Source organism: Myotis yumanensis, unplaced genomic scaffold, assembly GCF_028538775.1.
Source record: "Myotis yumanensis isolate MYYU_CA2020_CCGP unplaced genomic scaffold, mMyoYum1.0.hap1 SCAF_12, whole genome shotgun sequence".
Taxonomy (NCBI): domain Eukaryota; kingdom Metazoa; phylum Chordata; class Mammalia; order Chiroptera; family Vespertilionidae; genus Myotis; species Myotis yumanensis.
In genome coordinates this window covers 38,177,279-38,198,934 of record NW_027223763.1, presented here as the reverse complement: position 1 = coordinate 38,198,934, position 21,656 = coordinate 38,177,279, and the positions used below count along the sequence as shown (strand labels likewise).

Sequence of the window (21,656 nt, the reverse complement as noted above, 5' to 3'; positions counted from 1 at the left end):
TTACTCTAATTTTCTGCAAAGCAGCTGTACAGATTGATTTATTAATTTAAAAAACACACCGCAGTGGTAATTTCCAACTCTGGTTTTGCCTTAAGGTTCTAAAATTTAAAAAAAGCTACTTAATGCATTTTAATTTAAAATAAATATATGACATGAAAAGGCAAGGGACAGAAAAAGAAAGTGACAAAATCAAGTAACCATGTAACATAGAGACATTTCCAACGTGAGACATGGCTCACCCAGAGGATAAACACACATTTTGGAAGCTTCTATCACTGAAGTATAGAAGGCAAAAGTGAAAAGAATAAAATTTAGATAACAACAAAGCCAAAACTTATATTATCCTCAATACCAAGTGCCAAGCTGGAGTGAAAACCGGATAAAGCTGCCCCACAGTGAGGTTAGAGGAAGATTCTCACCTTCTCAAAGAAAGAGAGCCATAACTTGTGGAATCAATTTTTATTTCTGTTATACAGAGAGTCTCTCTCTAAATATATAGTGTTGTTACATATCTTTATATTATTAATTCATACTATTTAAGGATAATTTATTTAATTATTTATCTAAACAAAGTCTAATATATACTTTACTCTGAGCAATCCAATACATGGTAGAAAACCTTTTAAATATATAAAATATTAATTTGTGCACACATAAATGTGTTTAAGGGAGCAAACTACGGAGGCATTGTGATTCAGATGAGCGCTGCAAACACAGTACCATGAATGAATACTTAAAATGGATCTTAATAACACAAAGGCTTGGAGTAGTGACTTCCTCACGCATTTTGGAGTATGTCTTAAAAGATAACCCCATAAACCATTGTATGGCTTCACTAGGAACTTCAGAGTTTTCTTCTACACCCAGCTATTGCCTTCACTCCTTGACAGTATCTTCTGGGGGAGAATTTTTGTTCTTTCTCTTAATCAAGGAACTAAGCAAAGAGCAGTTGCCACTTCGGGAAGTAAATATTTTTGCCCCTTGGTTCCCTTAACTACAAATCTGCAGAACAGTGCAAAACAGTTCCCAGAAGTCAGAACCAAAGCAAGAATGCTCAGAATGCAAGATCTAGATAGCTAATGATGTGAAGGTTTACATCTGCATACCTATCTGCTTTAGGGATTAATCCTTCAGGATTCTTCTAGGATTCTATTTATTTGGATTGAATTTACATGGTGGCTTTTCTCTAGCACATGCAATGAAATTAATTTGTCTTTCTAAGATAATAAAGTAGCAAATGCTTAACTATCAGGATGGTTATACAGCCCATAGAACAGCCCAAATAAAATCACTGATTGGAAAAGATGCTTGTAATTTCCGTGTAGGAAGGTTAAACTTCAAACAGAATGCCACCTGAGTAGTCTTCCATGAGAAGGCTGGACCAGTTCAAAGAAAATGTGAATGGTGAGATTGTTGCCACATCTGGCTGAATATAACAAAAGCCCTCTATCAACAACTCTATGTCCGCAGGCTTCACCATTAAGCTGAACACTGGATTCTTCATTACTCCCTGTGGCTAGGGGGACCATGTAATTCATCTTCCAAAATGGGACATAACTGAGCAAAAGGAAGTATCATTAATAATTATGCCAGGGCAACAATGGTAAGTGGGCGGACAAACCGGAATATTGGGTCACCGTACTTATGTCAACACTAAGTTCTGGGAGAGGCATACTTTGGGCTTCCAAAGGTGGCTCTGGGCTGTGAGAGAAGGCATGCTCTAGGGTTTTTCTATAAGACAAGCCAATGTGATGAGGGAGAAGATCCCAAAGAGCACAGTTCAATAAGATACTCAGCTGAGAGAAACCCAGAGGGGAACACATAACTATGGCTTATGGAGGTATGAGAACATATCTGGAAGAGACACCAACATGAAGCAAATGACATCAGTGAAATTCAGTCACCTGTGCAAAGTCCACTTCACAGCATTTCAAAGCTAATGATACCCAGGGCTCAGAGTGTCACAGACAGCTCTCCTGGATGTAGTTTCCACCTTAAGATTATGGAGGAACTCCATTCTCCACTTCATGTTTATTTTTGCTAGCTAATTAGTAATAGGTGATGCTGGAGACTAAGAATAGTTCCCAGAGTGAGACCAGGACCTCAGCAACACCTGCAAACAGCCCAAAACCTTCTCAGCAGGCTTCACTGAGGGGCATGTAAACACAACCTTTTTCAGCTGGCCATGTATTTTTCTGCCAAACTTTATTTTTTAGAGAATAAGTTCATTTGAAGTCTTCCTTGTGCATTCTGTTAGAGAAACGAATATCTACATACAAATGGGGGGGCGGGGCAAAGGATGTATGTGCTGGAGCAGGGCTCAGTAAACTTTTCTGTAAAGATTGTAAATGTTTTGGGCTTTGTAGGCTACAGGGTTCATTGCAACTACTCAACTCTGCTGTTACAGTATGAGTGTAGCTGCAGAGAGCTCATAAATAAATCTTTGTGGCCGTGTTTCAGTAAAACATTATGCATGAACACTGAAAGTTGAATAATTTTCAAGTGTAATAAAAATAGTAAGAAAATGTTTTCAAACGAAAACGTGAAAACCAGTCTTAACTAGAAGGCCAGGTGAAAACAGGCGATGGCTACATTGGGAGGTAGTCATCTTCTGCAAGAGGCCCATAGATTCAAAATCACATTGGTATTTTAAAGGACATATAAAAATTATAAAAGAATATTTTGCAAATGATAGTACATACTCATATTTAATTTTTAAATCTGTGATCAGATTACAGTGTTTCAAAGCAGATTACTTTTTATAAGGTATAAGAGAAATTCAGATAACTGAATGGTACCAAACAATGAATTTCTAAGTGGGCCAGCTTACCCTCAAGTCCTTGGCACTTAAAGTAGAACATCTTGAATTAAGTTTATGACCTGAAGCACAGACAGTCACCAAAAATGTGGACAATGATCCTTGAGTTTCTCAATACAGAAGTCTTCCACATTTACTGGAGAAATTCTTTTTTTAAAAAACAAATTCACAGGAAACATGATGCCCAATTTGATCACTAAAATAAAATTGATGTGAACTAGAAAGCCTGGCTTCCCATTGAGAAGTTAGAGACAATTCATTCATGTGGACAAGAACCAAGCGAATAGGTACTTAGTTGAGGGTGGTTTCACTCATTTCTGGTTTCTGGCTGTGTTAAACAAGTTTAGGACTTTAAAAGTGGAGTTACGGGGGGGACAACATTTCCAGGGAGAGTTGAGCCCAGTGTATTTTAAACCTAAAACAATCACCACGGAGCTAATCTATGGAAGCAAATCCACTTATAATTAACCGTGAATTGAAGTTACCTTATTGGTCAATACCAGTCTAAGAGATGAAATACCACTGCACCACGGGTAAACAAAATATGAAAATGGAAGGTCCTACTTTCTTGCTAAGGTTCAACTAAAATGTTTGAGGCACATAATTGGCAAAATAGGAAAATACACACAATTTCATAAAACATGTTAAGAGTAAACAAATTCCCTTACTGTTTTTCCCCTTAGAAACTTAGAATGGCACCAGGTAGTGCAAAGGGGAAAAAGTACCATCAGCCCTGTCTCTTCCAGGTAGATATGTCTCAACAGAACCACGAAGCAGAAAGGCATCCTCTTCTTCCTGCCATGGCCAACTAGGGCTTCTCTTTTAACTTCAGGTCAAGACTTGAAAAAAAGGAAGAAAAAAATGAGAAATGGAGTGAGAAACAGTCAGCAATGATTAAGGGTGGCATGTGTTTGCTTCTTTTTTCTCAAAGGACTTACTGAAAACACATCATGCAAGTTTTTTACACTGAAAAATTTGGTAAAACAAAGGATGGAACCTGTTTATTTTTACAAAACTGTTTCTGGAAGCATTTTACACCTTTTGAAGTGATCGAAGGAGGCAAAAGACCTGTGTTAAGCCTTGTTCCTTAAATTGAAGAATGTTATTGCGTTTTGGAAATAAGGGATCTACCGATTTTTAGTAAATGATTGTTCCTTGTGGGGCAAATAAATGATCTGCCTGAAATAAGTAATATGTGATGAGTGATAGTCAGAAAGTACAAACAATGAAACAGCAATGGCAAATAAAAAACAAACACCCAACCCCAACATTTCCTAGTGCCAACGGATTTGCCTGAAAGGGGTTAGCCTACTATAATGAGATGGATTCTTATAACCTAAGATAAGCTTGTTTTTAAGAATGTCTAGTGAGTTCCCAAATATCTAGAGAATAAGTCTAAAATGTCCTCGGGCCACTGTGTCTCTCTTTTGCCTCTGAGTGAACATGATGAGGAAAATAAGACATTTTTCGGGGGGAGACCAGTAGTCTGACTCTGTACCTAGTTAATCAGTATCCCTAATGCACATTCCCATTAGCCTATAGTCTAGTCCAGCGATGGCGAACCTATGAGACGCGTGTCAGAGGTGACACGCGAACTCATTTTTTTGGTTGATTTTTCTTTGTCAAGTGGCATTTAAATATATAAAATAAATATCAAAAATATGTCTTTGTTTTACTATGGTTGCAAATATCAAAAAATTTCTATATGTGACACGGCACCAGCGTTAAGTTAGGGTTTTTCAAAATGCTGACATGCCAAGCTCAAAAGGTTCGCCATCACTGGTCACTGCTCCTTCCTTAATTTACCTAAATACTCACATTTTACAGAGGCCATAAATCATGAACAATACACAACCCCTGGAGGGGGTTATCAGCACCGGCACCAGGCCAGGCCTTTAGGTGTGGTCTCATGGACCCCACCCCAACACACGGGGCTTTTTGCAAAGCCCGGCAAAGGTCCGGAAGTCTGATCCTTATTTGGGGGACAAAGAAACCAAAGGGTATAAAGAGAAAGCTTCCTCCATGTTGGTTTGCTCAGGTTTCGGAAACAGGCTCTCCTGAGTCACTGTACGAGGACATCTGGAAATAAATGGGTTTTTCTTGTATCTTGGAGTACTCCTGTATATTTTTTGGTGGCCTGGTAAATTCTGTAACAAACGTATCATGACTTTGATATCTACCAGAGAAGAGAGCCACACTCAGTGAACACGCAGAGGAGGAATTTCAGCCATGAAAAAAGAAAAAAATTCATTCGCTGAAAAGGGCCATTGGGAAATATCTGCAGATTTCACTTAGATCCGCCCTCCTGAGGCAGAAGTGCAAGGGTTACTCTGCTTGTGGAATTTGCAGCTGCTGAGCAGTGCTCCTGTGGCAGCTTTGCAAATAAAGCCATTGGTGACCCACACTGCCTGCTCATCCAGCTTAAGGTAGTGAAGAATCTTTCCTTTGAAACACCCTCAGCAGTTCCACCCCTTATTAGTTCTAGGGCCTTGGCCAGGTTACCTACCTTCTCTAAGCTTCCATTTCTGTATCTGTAAAATAGAACAATCATCTCTCACAGCTTGAATAAATCTAAAGTGTTTTCAACTGTACACTGTGAACACATAGTAAATGTCTATTAGTAGTACTAGTATAGATTAGTAGTAGTAGTAGCTTGGTGTCTTTGAAATGGGAAAATCATGTTTGCATAATTACTCTACTTACAATAATCTTGTCTCCTTGGGGAGTTTTCGGACCCAGACATGTTAACTGCCAGGACAGGTCAGGTCACCATGGATATTAATCTCTTTTTTATTCCTTTAAGGATCTGACTTGTTTTCTTATCTGCAGAGTTTTACCATGGAGTTCTCCTGTTATCCACTATGACCCCTAGATCTTTTTCTAGCATGCCTTTACAAAACAGGTCCTTCTTGATCTTGTTTTCAATTCTACTTCCCAGCTGCAGTTATTACCAGAAGTCTACAGTAAGTTTGATTTGATGATTGGGATTTTATTCTTTCTTCCATGTTGATGATTCAGTTTCTCTCAGAGACCAAGAGAATATATATTAAACCCACATTTGGGGCACACTGTCTGAAAAGTGTGAATGTAGGTCAGAATGTTTGAAGTCATCTTGGAAAGTTTAAAGTGCACAGTCACTTTTTTTTTCTACCCTCTAGACCCCTGATAAAAACTTAAAAAACAAACAAACAATAAAAAACAACCCACATATGCTATGATGCACATTTTTAAACACCTCATTTTTCATACTGACTTTTTTGTAAACTTTCTAGGGTTTAATTTATCCCTTCAGCTTTGGGTAAACAAACAAACAGAACCCAATGAAACCTATTTCCCCAGTTTATGGAAGAAGCAAGAGACAGTCAAAAGTGAACGATTTTTAAGTAAATACAGAAAACCACACTGAAGATTTTTTGAGACAACAGTTATCTTGTAGATCTAATCAAGCTACCAACAATGCTACTAATTTAAGTCTCCCCAAATAGAAACACATCCCCTGGATTATATACGCCTTTTTAAAATGTAAAAATATAAAAAGGCATGTTGCAAGTTTTAGGACACATCTGAATAAATAATTTCCAAATCTAAAAGTGAGGGAGGCAAGCACCTCAGGCTACTTTGAGAAATGGTATGCTTTCTAGAAAATAAAACAAATAGAAAAATAACAACAAAGAAAACCCACGTACTTTTAATCAGAATTGAAATATGAAAGGAATATTCCTCACGTTTGGCAAATGGGCTTAGTTTTCTATAACTTTCTAGTGAGACTAGCAACCCTCTGACAATTTTCCTATAGGCCATTTTATTTCTAACATGTTAAATGAAGCCGCTTACAACATGTCTAACAATAGTGTTTAATAATAGATAAAAACACTGTGTTTAGGTAGAAAGAGGGGGAAGACAGGCATAGCCTCCCTTCTCGCTCTGAGGGAAATGAGAGGCCACTACAGCATCAGGACACACTTCATCTTATTCACGGCCTGACTGAGTTCCTTGGAAGAGCCTTTGCCCATTTTGCAGTTTACCCATTTAGTACTAGAAGGTGTAAAATGCTTCCCCACAGGAACCAGAAGGAAAACGAAGCCCCTTATTCTAACACAGAAGAAAGCCAGAAATCCAGGGCTGGAAGTCAGTAGGGAGAATTCTTAGCCACTCTTGCCCCTCATCCCGGATCTCAGTCTGCACCAGGACCACATGCCTCCCAAGGGCTTGGCAAGAGAGGGCTGAAGAAAGGGGAAGCATGGAGAATAGTTCTGAGAAGCAGGAAGAACGTTAGTAATTTGCAGCATCCCTTCCTCTCCCATGTCCAGCCCTGGAACAAACTCAAACAAGAAGCAGTGCTTTGCTCTCTCCCCAACCCAAAAGGGACTATAAACAAATGAGGAACAAAATAGACCAGGTAGACAAAGGAGTGGGTATGCCCGCAGATGTAGCAGCCATAGGCCAGAGAGTGACATTCTGTCCACACAGCTCATTAACTGCGGTTGCAGGACTCTGCTCTAGGGGGCGCTGTTTTGCAGAGAAAGGTCAGATTTGCAAAAAGAATTCTGGTGGGTCAAGGGACAGGTATTTTTCTTTGCAGAATTTCTGTGTGGCAATTAGCTTGAAGCAATTGTCATCATCTCAAAGGTGTGGGACAATGTAAACTTCAAAAAAATAGTTGTGTGATTTCAAAGGTCCCTTGACAGCCTTTGTTCTTGAGTGCTTTTCAGCTGGGACCTTTTCTATGGATTTTTGTGTGCATAAACTTCCTTAAACTGTAAGGTCACCATGGCAACTGGAGAAATATTGCACTGTGATTCTATAACTTCCCTTGTGACTGCTAGGGAAAGGAGACCCAAAGAAAACAAAACGTGACAATAGCTAAGACATTTAAATCTGATGTTTGCCCCTCCTTCCGGATTGGGGGGAAGAAGGGCAATTTAGAATTCTCCACAACTCAAACCAGGTTAGAAGCCCCTAACTGGGTGGCCAGGTTCCCTCTGAGAGCATGTTGGTGACCACAGTTCATTCCCTGAAACGGACGAGGCCAATAATGAACTGTTTTCTTAGGCGCCTAATTTTGTCCTCGCTAGTCTTTGGTTAGGTCGGAGGTTGCACACCCATTCCAGCATGAAGACCACTTCCCTTGGATTTCAAAACCACCGTCACTGGAACTGCACTGCAGATTCCAGTCCCGGCTCTGGGCCACTTTACGACTGTAAAACACTGGGCTGGTCAGACAATCTCCCTAGGCTGCTCTTTCCTTACATATAAAATGTACCTCATAGGCTTATTCTGAGGATAAACATCAGCTAATGTGTGTGAAGCTTTTTATAGAGCCTGACATGTGGTAAGAACTCACTACGGGTTTGATTTCTATCTCTCACAGGACAGGACTAGATGGACTAGATCATTCCTCCAGCCCCATCCAGACTCAACTGCCTCTTGGAATTTTCGAAACAAACAAAAAGTTCTCTCCCATGCATCAAAATATTAAGTTCAAATGGAAGTCCCAGCTTTCACTAGTTAAAATAGGTGATGTTAATTCAGAAAGCAGACTTGCGTTCCTCTCACCCAAATGTCCTTACATTTAGCTCTAAATTCATTTTCTCCCAATGTGTGCATTGGAAAAATAGGGTGCCACGTCTAAACGTCGGCTGTCTATAAGGAATATAATGGTGACCAACGAGACGGTGTTAAGATGGCCCAGTCCATTTTCAGTTTCTAATTTCAGGAGTGGAGAACATGAACGCTGAACATCTGAACGAGGTTTACCCAGTCCTCAATATATCTGTTTCTTTCAGAGCCCAGCCATACAATACTGCAAGTAACCACAGAGCTGTTACTGACGATGAATTCTTACTCCTTCTCCATAGAAGACAGTTCTGGATCATTGTAAAGGCAGCTAGTTCTGAGTGCAAGGAAAAAACAGGAAGCAGTAAACATTTTCTCCACTGTTACACTTTGCAAGCACAAAAGACTTGGGCATTTTAAACTGCTTAATGTTGTCCCATTGCCAATATTAAGCATATCTACACCTGCAATGATGCAATTAAGCTGTGATTCTTTTACCGTTAGTTTCGAAATATAGTAATTGCCCATCATTGGGAAATATATAACGAGGATTGAAAACTCCAAACACCTCCAAGTGGGCTCTTCTGACCTTGTCATTTTCCCTCCTGATTTTTCCAATCTAGCTTATTCCGGGAACATATTGCAAATTTTTATTTATAATCCAAATAGTATAATGTTTTATATACAAAGAACAATCCCTCTCAAGCAGCTTATTTCACTTACATATAACACTTAACTTTCTATTCTCATAAGAATGAGGATTTTCCAAGACACTAAAAGGAAAAATACTAGTGTCAGCTTTCCTTGTCTTTGTTTCAGGAAAATAATAGGACACTTGCTACCATACAGCTGAGCTGTGTTCAGGTAAGACATGTGAATCCCAACAATAACTAGAACTGAATATGTCCAAAAAGAAAAATGTTACCCTATGAAATCATGAAATAAAAGTTGTGTTAGGGTGTATGAATGTGTTTATGCTTTTTTTGGTGTAATATTGGCTGCTTTTGATATTTCATATTGGTGCGATTCCTCTGTTAGCAAATTTTGGATTTGCTTTCTATTAATTTCCGATGAAAATTTTTACTTTTTCTCCTCTGTTAACTCTTTTATTGTTGGCAAACAAACACTAGTTACAGGGATTCTGCAATCTTTTTACATGTGAGAATTCCTTTTATACTGTGAATAATTTCATAAATTTATATATCTATTTGCAAATAAGAGGCATGGTTATCAATGTTAAAGCCCGAAGGCTATCTCTCCCTGGGAAGAGCAGAGGGCTCCCCCCATCCCCCCCCGCCCCCCCCCCACCCCCCCGTCTCCCCACCCTTCTCTTTGATGATCTGGTATTTTCATGGAGTATATTTAGCAACTCTAGTGAACAAGGACAGTCAGGCAAGTGTTGACAGCGTGCTAGAAAAATCTAGCAAAGCTGGACTGGAATCAAGGAAGGGCAATCTTCCAAAGCTAGCTTTTCTGGTTTTTAACTTCGCATACTTCTTCCAAAGAAAACAGCAATTTGCCATCCAGTAGATATTGTCACTGTAAAGGCAGCAGGTGGATTTTGCACCATTTTCAACCTAAGAATGGCTCCCTATATACAATGTAACTTTCAAAAGTATTTTTTTTTTTCTGTATAGATGTAAAGTTTAAAAGAAAAATAAGGCAGGCTGAAGAAATCACCTTCTGAAAGGCAGTGAGAGGTGCTGGTGGCGGTGTGTGTATGTGGAGAGAGAATGAATGTTTGAAAACACAGGTGGGAGTAAAGCAAAACAATAGACAGGTAGGTTTTGTTCCCTGGCAGGGTATATGCTTGCCTTTGGTTAGAGCCAGCCTGCAGCTTCCTAATAAAGGTCACGTAGAAAGCCAGGGTGCATTTGTCTGTTAATAGAAAGAACGTGGGATATCTGGCTTCTACCGGTTCTCCACAGATCTGCAGTGACTGTGTTTGTTGAACCCCAAATCATCATGCACAGTCTGTCCAAGGATCTGGGGGTCACCTTAGAGGCTGAGAAGTTGTTGAGAAGATGTAGTTGGTTTGACAGAACGGTAGGATACAGAGGCATTTCAATCATCGGTGGGATCAACAGAGTAAAATTCTTTCTCCTTGCACATTTTCAAATGTGCAAATATATTTCAATTTCTTATAACATGTAATGTCACCATCAAAAGAAGGAGGGTCAATTGGAGGAAAATTCAGATAGGTGGCTTAGCCACTGATTCCAAAGTCAGAGCATAGAGCCCCCTAAGACAAATCTAATTATATTTATGTGGCCAATTACATTAAGGTGGTGATTCTCAAAGCAAGGTCCTGAGACCAGCATCAATGGGAACTATTAGAAATACAGGCTCTGGGGCCTGCTAAATCGGAAACTTTGCTGGGAGGCCCAGGATGCAGTGTTTTAGCAAGTGCTTCAGGTTATTCTGAGGCACAATAATACTGCTCCACAGCAACAATCTTAATCTTATGCATATTCATCAATTTATGCAGCAAAAATTTACTGAGCATCTACTATGTACTGGGGATGAGCTTGGTGCTTCTTTTAGGAAGGAGATCAAGACATCTCAGCATGATCTGAGACTATTTAGAAACCTGGGGAGACGAGGGGGTGGGCACAGGAAAGAGAACAAAAGGAAGGGGTTGAGAGAAAAAAAGAAAGCTATACAACTGAACCAAATATGATAACTCTTTCTCAATGGTAGCTATGCAGGAAGAGTAAAAATATGGATGGGGAGAAAAGTCTACTGAAAGAGGCAAGATTATATGGTACTAATGAAAAAACATGGCAATCTGACTTTCTAATGGGTTTGGCTGGAAAATCATTGATGTCAGTTCCCCCCATTTTTTTTGTTTTTGTTTTAAATATATTTTATTGATTTTTTACAGAGAGGAAGGGAGAGGGATAGAGAGTTAGAAACATCGGTGAGAGAGAAACATCGATCAGCTGCCTCCTGCACACTCCCCAATGGGGATGTGCCCGCAACCAAGGTACATGCCCTTGACCAGAATCGAACCTGGAACCCTTGAGTCCGCAGGCCGACGCTCTATCTGCTGAGCCAAACCGGTTAGGGCCCCCCCATTTTTTGTCTTGGAAAAAACTTTCTAATTTCATAAATATGTTATCCTTAAAAAAAAAAAAAAAAGAATCTTAGCCCGACCAGTGTGGCTCAGTGTTGACTGTTGACCTATGAACCAGGAGGTCATGGTTTAATTCCTGGTCAGGGCACATGCCTGGGTTTCGGGCTCAATCCCTAGTGGAGGGTGTGTAGGAGGCAGGTGATCAATGATTCTACTCAACATTGATGTTTCTATCTCTCTCTCCCTCTCCCTTCCTCACTGAAATCAATAAAAATATATTTTTTTAAAAAAGAATCTTAACGAGAAACTCATTACTGTTTCTCTCTCTGGGGAATCTCATGTCACAGTGCAATTTGAGTACCAATGAATGCTTTACATTACACCAACATTTGGTTCCTTGATTTCTAATATCTTCCCTCCACAACTTCTTGTTTTCAATAGTTGAGTTAGAGCCTAAGAAGAATTTGTTAGAGTAAAAATTTACGTAATTTTGAGTATTGTTAGTCTAACTGGGTGTTAGTTATGTTAAAAGAAAACTAGAGCATAGAAATATTGTACCAGTAAACTACCCTAATGCTAAACTTTCTAAAGCAAAAAACTTTCCTTGAATTTTTAACCCAAAAGATTCACAGTAGAGGGAAATAATTCTACAGATTACGTGCAATAAAAATGGGCCATAGGAAAAAAAATCTAAATGGATTGTTTTCATGAGGAATTGGCATTTACATCTCTGCAGAAAATGCCACTAATTAAGATCTTATTTATACAGAATTTGTAGCTGTTTGCACATTGTCCAGATTTCCTGCATTTGCAATGTCTGTTAAAATGGGAGCTGGTCATAAAAATTAACAGTGTAAGCAACATTTGAAATGGAGAAATATAGCAAACATGCCAAATAGTACTTGTCTCCATTTAACATATAGTGTCAGAAAAATTACTTGTAATTTGGAAATAAAAAAAAAAGGAAATTACTGGATATTCTTTCAAAGCAGTGCTGAGTGGACTGAAGGACTGTTTTACAACTCTTAGGACCAGAGGTTCACTTTTAGATTTTTGTTGAGCAGAGATGCAAATAATGTTTGTCCAGCATTCTAGTAAAAGATAACCCTAAGGTTGTTTATTGCCCTGCTGAACATTAATTAGTTTTGTACCTAAACCAACAATCTTATCCTAACATTCCTTCATAAATTGCCTATTGATCTCTAGCTTCAGAAATGCTCTTTGAACTGGTTTTAACACCTTACTGGTTCCTTCATTAAGTAATTAGTTAAATAAAATCACTTGCATGAATTCATTCTATATTTGCGTTAAAGTTATGATTTTGCCTTTTTGAAAATTATCCTTTAACAATAGTGAGCAATGGTTTTTTTTTCTGTTTAGCCAAACAGCTCAAAAGCTGTTGATTAAGCAATATTTCCAAGTCACTAAATAAGGTGTTGAAAAATAGTATTGGAAAGTCATTAAATTGGTTCTACAAAAATAATTTCCACTTGTATCATTTCTCTCCATTAGTAAGGTTTTGTTGCCCCAATATAACATCCAGATGATCGTTATAGTATATGTGTTATATATACACTAGAGGCCCAATGCACAAAATTCGTGCAAGAGTAGGTCTGCTGGCCGGCTTCCCTCTGGCACCTGGGACCCGGGCTTCCCTCACAGCCCCAGCTTTGTCCGGAAGGTCGTCCGGAAGGACGTCTGGTCTAATTAGCATATTATGCTTTTATTATTATAGTATGTGTGTGTGTGTGTGTGTGTGCGCGTGCGTGCGTGTGTGTGTGTGTGTGTGTGTACCTGTGATGTATTCTTTGCTGTGGTGCATAAAATTGCATGTGCATTTAAAAAAAATTAAACAACAGTAACAAATACGTTCTTAAAGACAACCCAAGATTCTGGGGGAAATAGGCTATAGGACAAATAACTGCAACTGCGTCTATCACAGACAAAGGGAACTTCTAAACGGCAGCGTTATTATCAGGATGCAAAAAATACAACACCCAGCATGCAGGCTCTCCCAACGCATTCCTGAAATGCAAGCCAACACCACGCCAGCTGCTGAATGAAAACCAAGTCTTACTTAGTTGCTTCTGATGCTTCCCTCAGTTCTTCATCCAGTCTGCATGAGCAAAAAGCATCAGTGTAGAAAACAAAACAAAGAAAAAAAGCAAGCAGAGCATGAGACAGTCACCCAGCAAAGCAGAGCCAAACGTAAGTGGAGCGGATTAGCTTTCAAAAACCATCCTGTGGAGCCCTGAGAGACAATCCTTCAATTGAATATGGAGTCATTTTCTCCCATTCAGTGTTTACATGTTTACTTTGCAAAATCCTTCATAATGGTGGATATGAAAGTTGCAAGGAGATCGGAAACATGCTGGCTGAAAAAATCTGAAAACATCCACATCAGCCTGTTGAGTAGTTAAAGTTAGCTTGCAGCTTGGGCCACGTCAGGGATGTATCTGTTTAGTAGGTTTCAGTTGCAAATTAGGTTGACCTCAACAGCTTTACACACAAGACAAAGACCGAGAATGGTATACACAAGGGACTGGTGCAAGGGCTCTGGTAGCATGTTGAGGTCACCCACGAATAAGACAATGGTGCACACACACAGAGGGTCCAGCATGACTTGTAGATCAAGAGATTTTTACCTCACACTTCTCTTATGAGATTTCTCTTCATCGTACCTTATGAGATAAAAAATGGATGCAATGAGGAAAATGAGCCAACGGATGAAAACGAAAAGACAGGTCAATGTTTTAAAGAACAGTCAGAACATGAGAGAAAAAGCCTACCCAAATAGTAATCCCATTGCATTTTGGGAGAAATCTTATTTTAATTAGATATAACCAATGATTTAGGATTTCTAATGTTAGACAGCCAATCTTCATTATTTGCAGATTTTGTTTGCAAATTCACCCACTTGCTAACCTTAGTTTGCAACCCCCAACTCAAGACCTGTGGCACTTTTCATGATCACTTGTGGATGGCCTGAGAGCGGCAGGAAATGTGCGCCACCTGATGTGCACTTGCCCAGCTGATGTGGCAGGTGAGGCTCTGCCTTCTTGTTTCAGCTCTCATGCTGTAAACACGTGTCCTTTTTGCCATCTATTAAGTGCCATGGTTTGGGGTTTGTTTGTTTGTTTTGCTTTTTGTTGGTATTTTGCCATTTAAAATGGCCCCCAAACATAGTGATAAAATGCTGTGTAGTGATCTCAAGCACAAGAAGGCTGGGTTGTACCTTATGGGGAATATATGTGTGTTAGATAAACTTTGTTCTATAGTGTTGTTGGCCATGAGTTCCATAATAATGAATCAGCAATATATATCTAGCAAGGTATCTTTAAACAGAAACACATAAAACAAGGTTATATATTAATTGGTTGATGAAAATGTGACCAGAGGCTCAAAGGAACCTAACCCTGTACTTCCTCTAGAAACAACAGTTTAGTATTTGCTCTTTGGTGTTCTAGAACATCACCCCAGCAAATAACAAGAATTGACTATAATCAGAGACTAGAAATTTGATTCCAGATTAGGCAAGTGTTTCTTTCATTTAAGCCCTTTGATGGCAAGCTCCATCCCAGCTGAATATCGCTGCTGGGATTGGCTGAGATCAGATACTCTGAATGTTACACAGTGATAGGACGGAGCTATGGCTTGTATCGATTTGAAAATGGCATAACATGAAAATGAAGCAATGAAGGCCAGTAACAAAAATGGCAGAAAAGCCGACCAGAGGAGACGGGTTATGGAAGACAGGAGATAACATGGATACATGAGGAGGACATGAGTGGTTGTAAATTTCTTTTTCCAGAAGAAAATCATTCCAAATGAAACCATTCCTTCTGAAGTGACTTTTTAATGGAGCCCTTGGAAACGAATGTGTGTAGATGAATGAAAAGGGCATGTTTAACTTTTCAACTAAAGTTTCTCACATGACAGTGAGTCTCTAAAAGCAACATGATTATAATAAATAACATTCTGGGTCACCAACTTTGTGCCAGGAGGCTTTCTGAATGCTTTGTGTACTTTGTTTTCATTCGGTCCTCAGGGCCATGCCATGACCTGCGCCTCACTTCTTCAGTACACCGAGGCTGAGGCTGAGGGTGAGACGCAGAGCGTTTTCATATGATGCTTGAAGTCTCAGAGACACTTACAGCCAGTAAGGAAGATTCACATCTAATACTAAGCTTCCAAAGCCCATTCTCTCATCTTTTTCCAACAGCCATCCTATGGAAGCATTACCTTATTTGCCTAGAGCAGTGATGGCGAACCTTTTGAGCTCAGCGTGTCAGCATTTTGAAAAACCCTAACTTAACTCTGGTGCCCTGTCACATATAGAAAATTTTTTGATATTTGCAACCATAGTAAAACAAAGACATATTTTTGATATTTATTTTATATATTTAAATGCCATTTAACAAAGAAAAATCAACCAAATAATGAGTTCGCGTGTCACCTCTGACACGCATGTCATAGGTTCGCCATCACTGGCCTAGAGTGTGGACAATGCTGACTTCCACTTGAAAAGAGGATGTCCTTGTCATTTTATACAAACAGAGACAGTATTATAGGAGGTTCTTTTAATTTAAAGAGTAGGAGTTGATTTTTGAGATGGGGCGCACCATTTTGAAGCAGCAGGCCAGAGCTGTGAGGTGTGCTGGTTGTGGGAACCTTAGAAGCTAAAGAAGATGAGAGCCATTGCTGGGGCTTTACGAACACTCTGCTTGATTCAGCTGAGCCAACTGCCACTCTAAGCCCAGTCAGCACCCTGGGTTCTTGCCTGATGCTGGGATATAGGGAAATCAAATGCATCCACTCCTGAGCTTTGACTTTGGATGGATACATTAAAGGAGGAGAAGGAAAGTACTAGGAAAGGGCTCAGGAACTCGGGTGCCAGCCAAACCTATTCTGGTTCCATCTTTCCTTGTTCCTACTTATTCTTTGCATGAGCAACTTCTCTTTACTGATGTGTCTTCCCATATCTGTGAATGATATAGAGCGCAGTTGCATAGAAACACACTAAATGAGAATCCTTCCCTTTCAGTTTCTATGCCTTTTTTTTTAAAAAAAAATGAGGACTACTTATTTTTATGGGGGTGCCCAGATTGGAAGGTCCATTTTCTTATCCATCTTCTGAAGAAAGATGGGTATCCTCGTCTGTTTTCTTTGAGCTGATGGTTATCTTCCTCTCAATTCGATTCAAATAAAAAATGAGGGAATTAGACACAGTGAAACAAAACACGACCCACAGAAAGCACTGGTTCTTTGCAACCACGAAACAAGAGGAGTATTCACTCTCCTGTATCTGTGTTTTTAAGTTCTAGCTCCAAGTGGTTATTTAGTTAACTTATACTCCTATTTTTGTAGCACAATCCTGTGGCCTTCAGCATCAGCGCTGGTGCCTTCATTACCCGGTGCTGAGTGAGGAACTGTCCCTAACTGCCACTCACCACTCAGCCTCATTTTTCACCTGAAGGGAACCATGAAGGAAAAGGATTCAGAATAAAACAGAGAAAGGTTACTTCCCCTCCCCACTCTTTCCCTAGGGTCATGCAGACAAATAACTTTATATTAAGGTGATAAAGAAATCCGTACTATGCTCACACCCGATTGTGTCTGTGTGGAGTGGGAGACACAAGTAACAGATGTGCTGACTGTGTTAAACTTATGCTTTCTCCAAAATGATAGTAAAATTCAGAGTGAAAATGAGCACTAGTCAATACTTCCAAAGAAAGATTATGTGAAAAAGGATCTAAAAGAACAGAACACTAATCTTGAGTTCTAAGATATATATATATATTTTTTACTGGAGAATATTTAATATTTCTTTTAACCATAAGATAATGCCATTTCCCCACTACTGAAGAAATGAGCTGTTTTTCAATCTCCTTTTCCAAACATGCAATATTTCTTACCAAATCTTCAGAACCATCAGGACTTACTTGATGATGCTCTCTGGAATCTGGATGCAATCCATTGGGATCAGCCCACTGAGCTCTGATAAGCTGCTGACATATTTAATTTTACTGCTGAATTTTGAACTAAAAAAAAGGAAGGAAAGAAGAATCTATGATTAGTTGCTCCTTCATCCTTCCTAAGGTCACTGCCTCTTCCTGAAAATCCCGATATACTTAATACCTTGTCCCAGCACTCTCTTGAGCAGAAAGGATACATTATCTGAGTAGTTACTACGTGCCAGAGACTAAGTGGTTTATATAAATTAACTCATTTATTTCATAGTACAGGCTAGTGCAGTAGGCACTCTTATTATTCTCTTTTTAAAGATAAGGTAACGGAGACACAGGGAGTTAAGTACTCACCACCAGTAAGTGGCAAAGCCTGGATTTATACTCTGGACCACACATCACATGACCTCCTGTGGTTCCTATCACTCTGCACTGTCACTGGTTATGGTTTGTTTGTTTATTTGTTTTTAACAAACAAAAATCTTGTCATTTTCTTCTTTCTTTTTTTTTTTTTTAGTTTTAGTTACATTTTAAATATTTTTTAAATGTTTCTGTAAAGTTTTAGTCTGAGAGTTCATTCCAGATGAACCAAAGTTAAAAACCGGTTCCAATGATTGGGTTTCAATTACAAACCACTTCCATCTAAATGATTAGAAGTTTTATAAGAATGCATGTCTCTATTACTGGTGTAATTGCAAACTAATTTTAAAAATGCATTATTATTCCACTTGAAAGGGAACTTGATCAAGCATTGAATTTTCTCAGATGGTTTCAAATGAAAAGGTCCTCCCCAGTCTATTGGGATTGTGCTGAGCTGTCCGCCAACTGTATTTCCTTCTGTTTCAACTACTGTGCATTCTAGCAGGAAGCTTCTCAAGGCCATGTCTCTATAGATCTATCTTTCCATTTTACTTGCAGTTTTGACCCCGGGTCACTGGCTGTGCCTTGTGAGCAACTTCCTCCCGGTACAGTCACTTCTAGCCCTCCTGATGAGTCTTGGGTGAACATACACTACCAATGATATGCTACACTGGACCTCTTCCTTCCTCCAGATTATTGTGCCAGACTCAGGTTTTGATAAAAGACAGAGTGAATGGAGTGAGTGGGAGGAAGTAGGCACGCAAGGGGAAACCTCCATCTCCGGTGTTACGTTTGCTGGAATGTACAGTTCTCTAAACATGCCACCTCCTCTCCTTCTTGGTATATTTGTACCTGCTATTTCCTCTACCAGGTTTTAGTGAGCCAATCCTATTAGTTTGTCAAAATTCACCTTGCCCAGCCAGCGTGGCGCAGTGGTTGGGTGTCAACCTATGAACCAGGAGATCATGTTTTGATCCCCAGTCAGGACACATGCCCAGGTTGCAGGCTGGATCCCCAGTGTGGGGTGAGCAGGAAGCAGCCAGCTGATCAGTGATTTTCTCTCATCATTGATGTTTCTCTCTCCCTCCCTCTCCCTTTCTCTCTGAAATCAAGGAGAATGTATTCTTTAAAAAACTCACCTTGAAGGCTCATTCTTCTGGAAAGCTCCTCTCTCAATGCAACTCTCAGCCTTCTCCATCTTTGATCCCAGAACTCCCCCTCACCTTGAGTCATCACCCCTGATTGTGCTTTAATTGTACTATGCTTTATAATTGTTTATTGTATGCCTTTGCCTGCTTTGCCCTCTTTAAGGACAGCAATTGAGCTATTTAATTCATCAGTCTCCAGCACCTAGCCCAGTGCTTGGCACAACTATTCATTTTTAAAAAGGAATGTGTCATATACCTCTCTCATAGTAGTTACCTTTTAGCATTTTACTTGCAGTTTTGACCCTGGGTCACTGGCTATGCCTTGTGAGCAACCTTCCTCTCCATACAGTCACTTCTAGCCCTGCTAAGACTTGGGTGAACACACACTACCAACAACCTATAAAATAGACCCAAAATACATTTAAGTGGCCTCTTCTTTGGGGTGTAAAAGTTGGTTACACTGATGTGAACTGATTCAGAAGGGGGATATTAAAAGAGGGTCTTACATGATGGAACTGTAAATACAATGTGTACGTACAAATGTGTGGTCTTCAGAATTAGGCAGATAATTGGGTTCAAAGCCCGAGTTTCACTTACATGTTACTTTCGACCTGGGGTTGACAAACTGCAGCCCACAGGCCACAGCCAACTTGTTAACTGCTTTTTACAGTTCTTGAGCTAAGAATGGGTTTTATATTTTTTAAATGGGAGAAAAAAATATCAAAAACAAGAATATTTTGTGATGTAAAATATTTAGAAAATTCAATTTCAGTATTCATAAATCAAGTTTTACTGAAACACAGCCGTCCTTATTGTTTATATATTGTCTGTGGCTGCTTCTGCCCCATAATGGTGGAGTTGGGTACTTGTGCCTGAGACGATACAGCCCACAAAATCTATAATATTTACTATCTGATCCCTTACACAGTGGGTTTGCTGGCTCCTGCTTTAGACAATTCATTTGACCTCACTGATTCTCAGGGTTTTTTCCTGTATCACGAAAATAGTAAATAGCACTTCCTTCAGAAGACTGTCATGAGGATGAAATGAAATAATGCACGTAAGCATCAATAAATGTAAGCCATTATTATATGAGACTGACGCACTGCCTGCTGTGCTAAGAGGGCGTCAGCCATTATTATATGTAATTTACCACAACACTATTTGCTATTATTGTTGTTGTAATTATTACTGTATTGAAACTCCCTTCAATCAATAATGTTGAATTTTAACAATTTTCAATATTTTTATAGTAATAAACATTTTGTGATTTATCAACAAGAAACATTTGTTTTGTAAAGACTGAATTATTTAAAAAATCATCAAATCCATATCAGTTCTAATGTTTACTTTTTACACATTAAACTTTTTATAAGCTATTCACTATACATGAATTCCTACTCGTCAAAGTATTTTCTGCTATTATTAAAATAAATGATGGGGGGGGGGGGAAAGGACACTTATGTAATACCCTTTGTAATACTTTTAGCGAAAAAAAAAAAACAAAACTGGATTGTTGGGTAAAAAAAAAAAAGATGTATATAAAGATCAGCAACACCGAGGTAAAATCTAAGTCCTTACAGAAAAATATTAGAAAATTCAGTTATCAAAAAGCATTATTAGACAGTCACTTTCCAAAGTTTATAATGATATAGGTTTTGTTTTCAAATTATTTAAACAAATAATTTCACAGTTATATTGGTTATTAAAAGAAAAAAATGGCAGACACTTCAACCACTAAATTTTGTTCATACAGGTAGATGTAAGCCACAGCCTCAAGCACAGTTGGTTTATACTATTGACAAGTTTATAGTAGTCAAAAGCATAGAGATAGAGTTCTGATCACCTTATTACTAAGTCCACTACTGTCTATGCAATAACATTTAGCATTTTAAAATTAATAAAAATAGTTAATTCTAAAAAAATAAATAAATAAATAAATAAATGTTTCTTTGTATATTTTAAATATTTCATGTTATTTTTAAGGCAATTTGACATGTGAAGAGCTAACCTTGTCAGAGGAAAATTAGATTGAATCATGTCACTCAATTGTTGTAAGTAAAAAATGGGAATGTTAAATAATTATAAGTGAACACTGAGCAAAAAAGGTAGAATTTGAAAGGCACAGTGAAATTTATGTTTAAAAAAGGGGGAGGGGATTTTAACCTCAATTTTTTTTTCTCCAGAAGTAAGGTTAGCAGAATTTTGCTTAGGGATTCATCAATAACTCTGAGGTAGAAAAATGTCAGTTCATCTACTCTGTACCCTGATGTTAGGCAATACTTTATTTTATTATATTTTTTAAGTTCTCTAGAAAATGCATACTATCCCTTTCATTTAACTGTTCCAAGTCTTTCTATGTTATGACATCTATCTTACTTTTCTGTGCATTCCCAAAATGTAAGGGTATAGAGCATGTGGGACAACATAAATGATGAATAAATATTCACTGAATTGAACCAAAAGGAAACTGAGAATCCTCATGGGAGATTTAAAACAGCTGTCAACAAGGCTACCCAGACTCTTTATCTAACTTTGGTGACCCACATGATATCTGTTCAACAAAAATAGAACAATTAAGATAAGACATGGCTCCTGCTTCTGTCCTTGGTTTTTGTCTTTATTTTCTATTGTCATGTTACTCTGTCTTTTCTATTCTCTTTACCATATATCACTTTAAAAGTATTGTCTATTCCTTTGTGTAAGGTGACATGGAAACCCACCCTGTCATC

General features: G+C 38.7%; 1 protein-coding gene across 3 annotated transcripts in view; it reads right to left on the bottom strand.

Annotated features, from left to right (window-relative positions):
* Positions 1–444: 444 nt before the first annotated feature.
* PRUNE2 (prune homolog 2 with BCH domain) overlaps positions 445–21,656 on the bottom strand; it is a 207,722-nt gene continuing 186,510 nt past the window's right edge. The window contains exons 16-20 of one of the 3 annotated variants that reach the window (XM_070431469.1): positions 17,393–17,491; positions 14,096–14,131; positions 13,528–13,566; positions 8,651–8,711; positions 445–3,657 (exon numbers count right to left, since the gene is read on the bottom strand). In XM_070431469.1, coding sequence (XP_070287570.1) covers positions 8,660–8,711; positions 13,528–13,566; positions 14,096–14,131; positions 17,393–17,491 — 226 coding nt within the window. In that variant the 3' untranslated portion in view covers positions 445–3,657; positions 8,651–8,659. The remainder of the gene's footprint in view (positions 3,658–8,650; positions 8,712–13,527; positions 13,567–14,095; positions 14,132–17,392; positions 17,492–21,656) is intronic. The other 2 variants (XM_070431467.1, XM_070431468.1) reach the window with 2 other exon arrangements.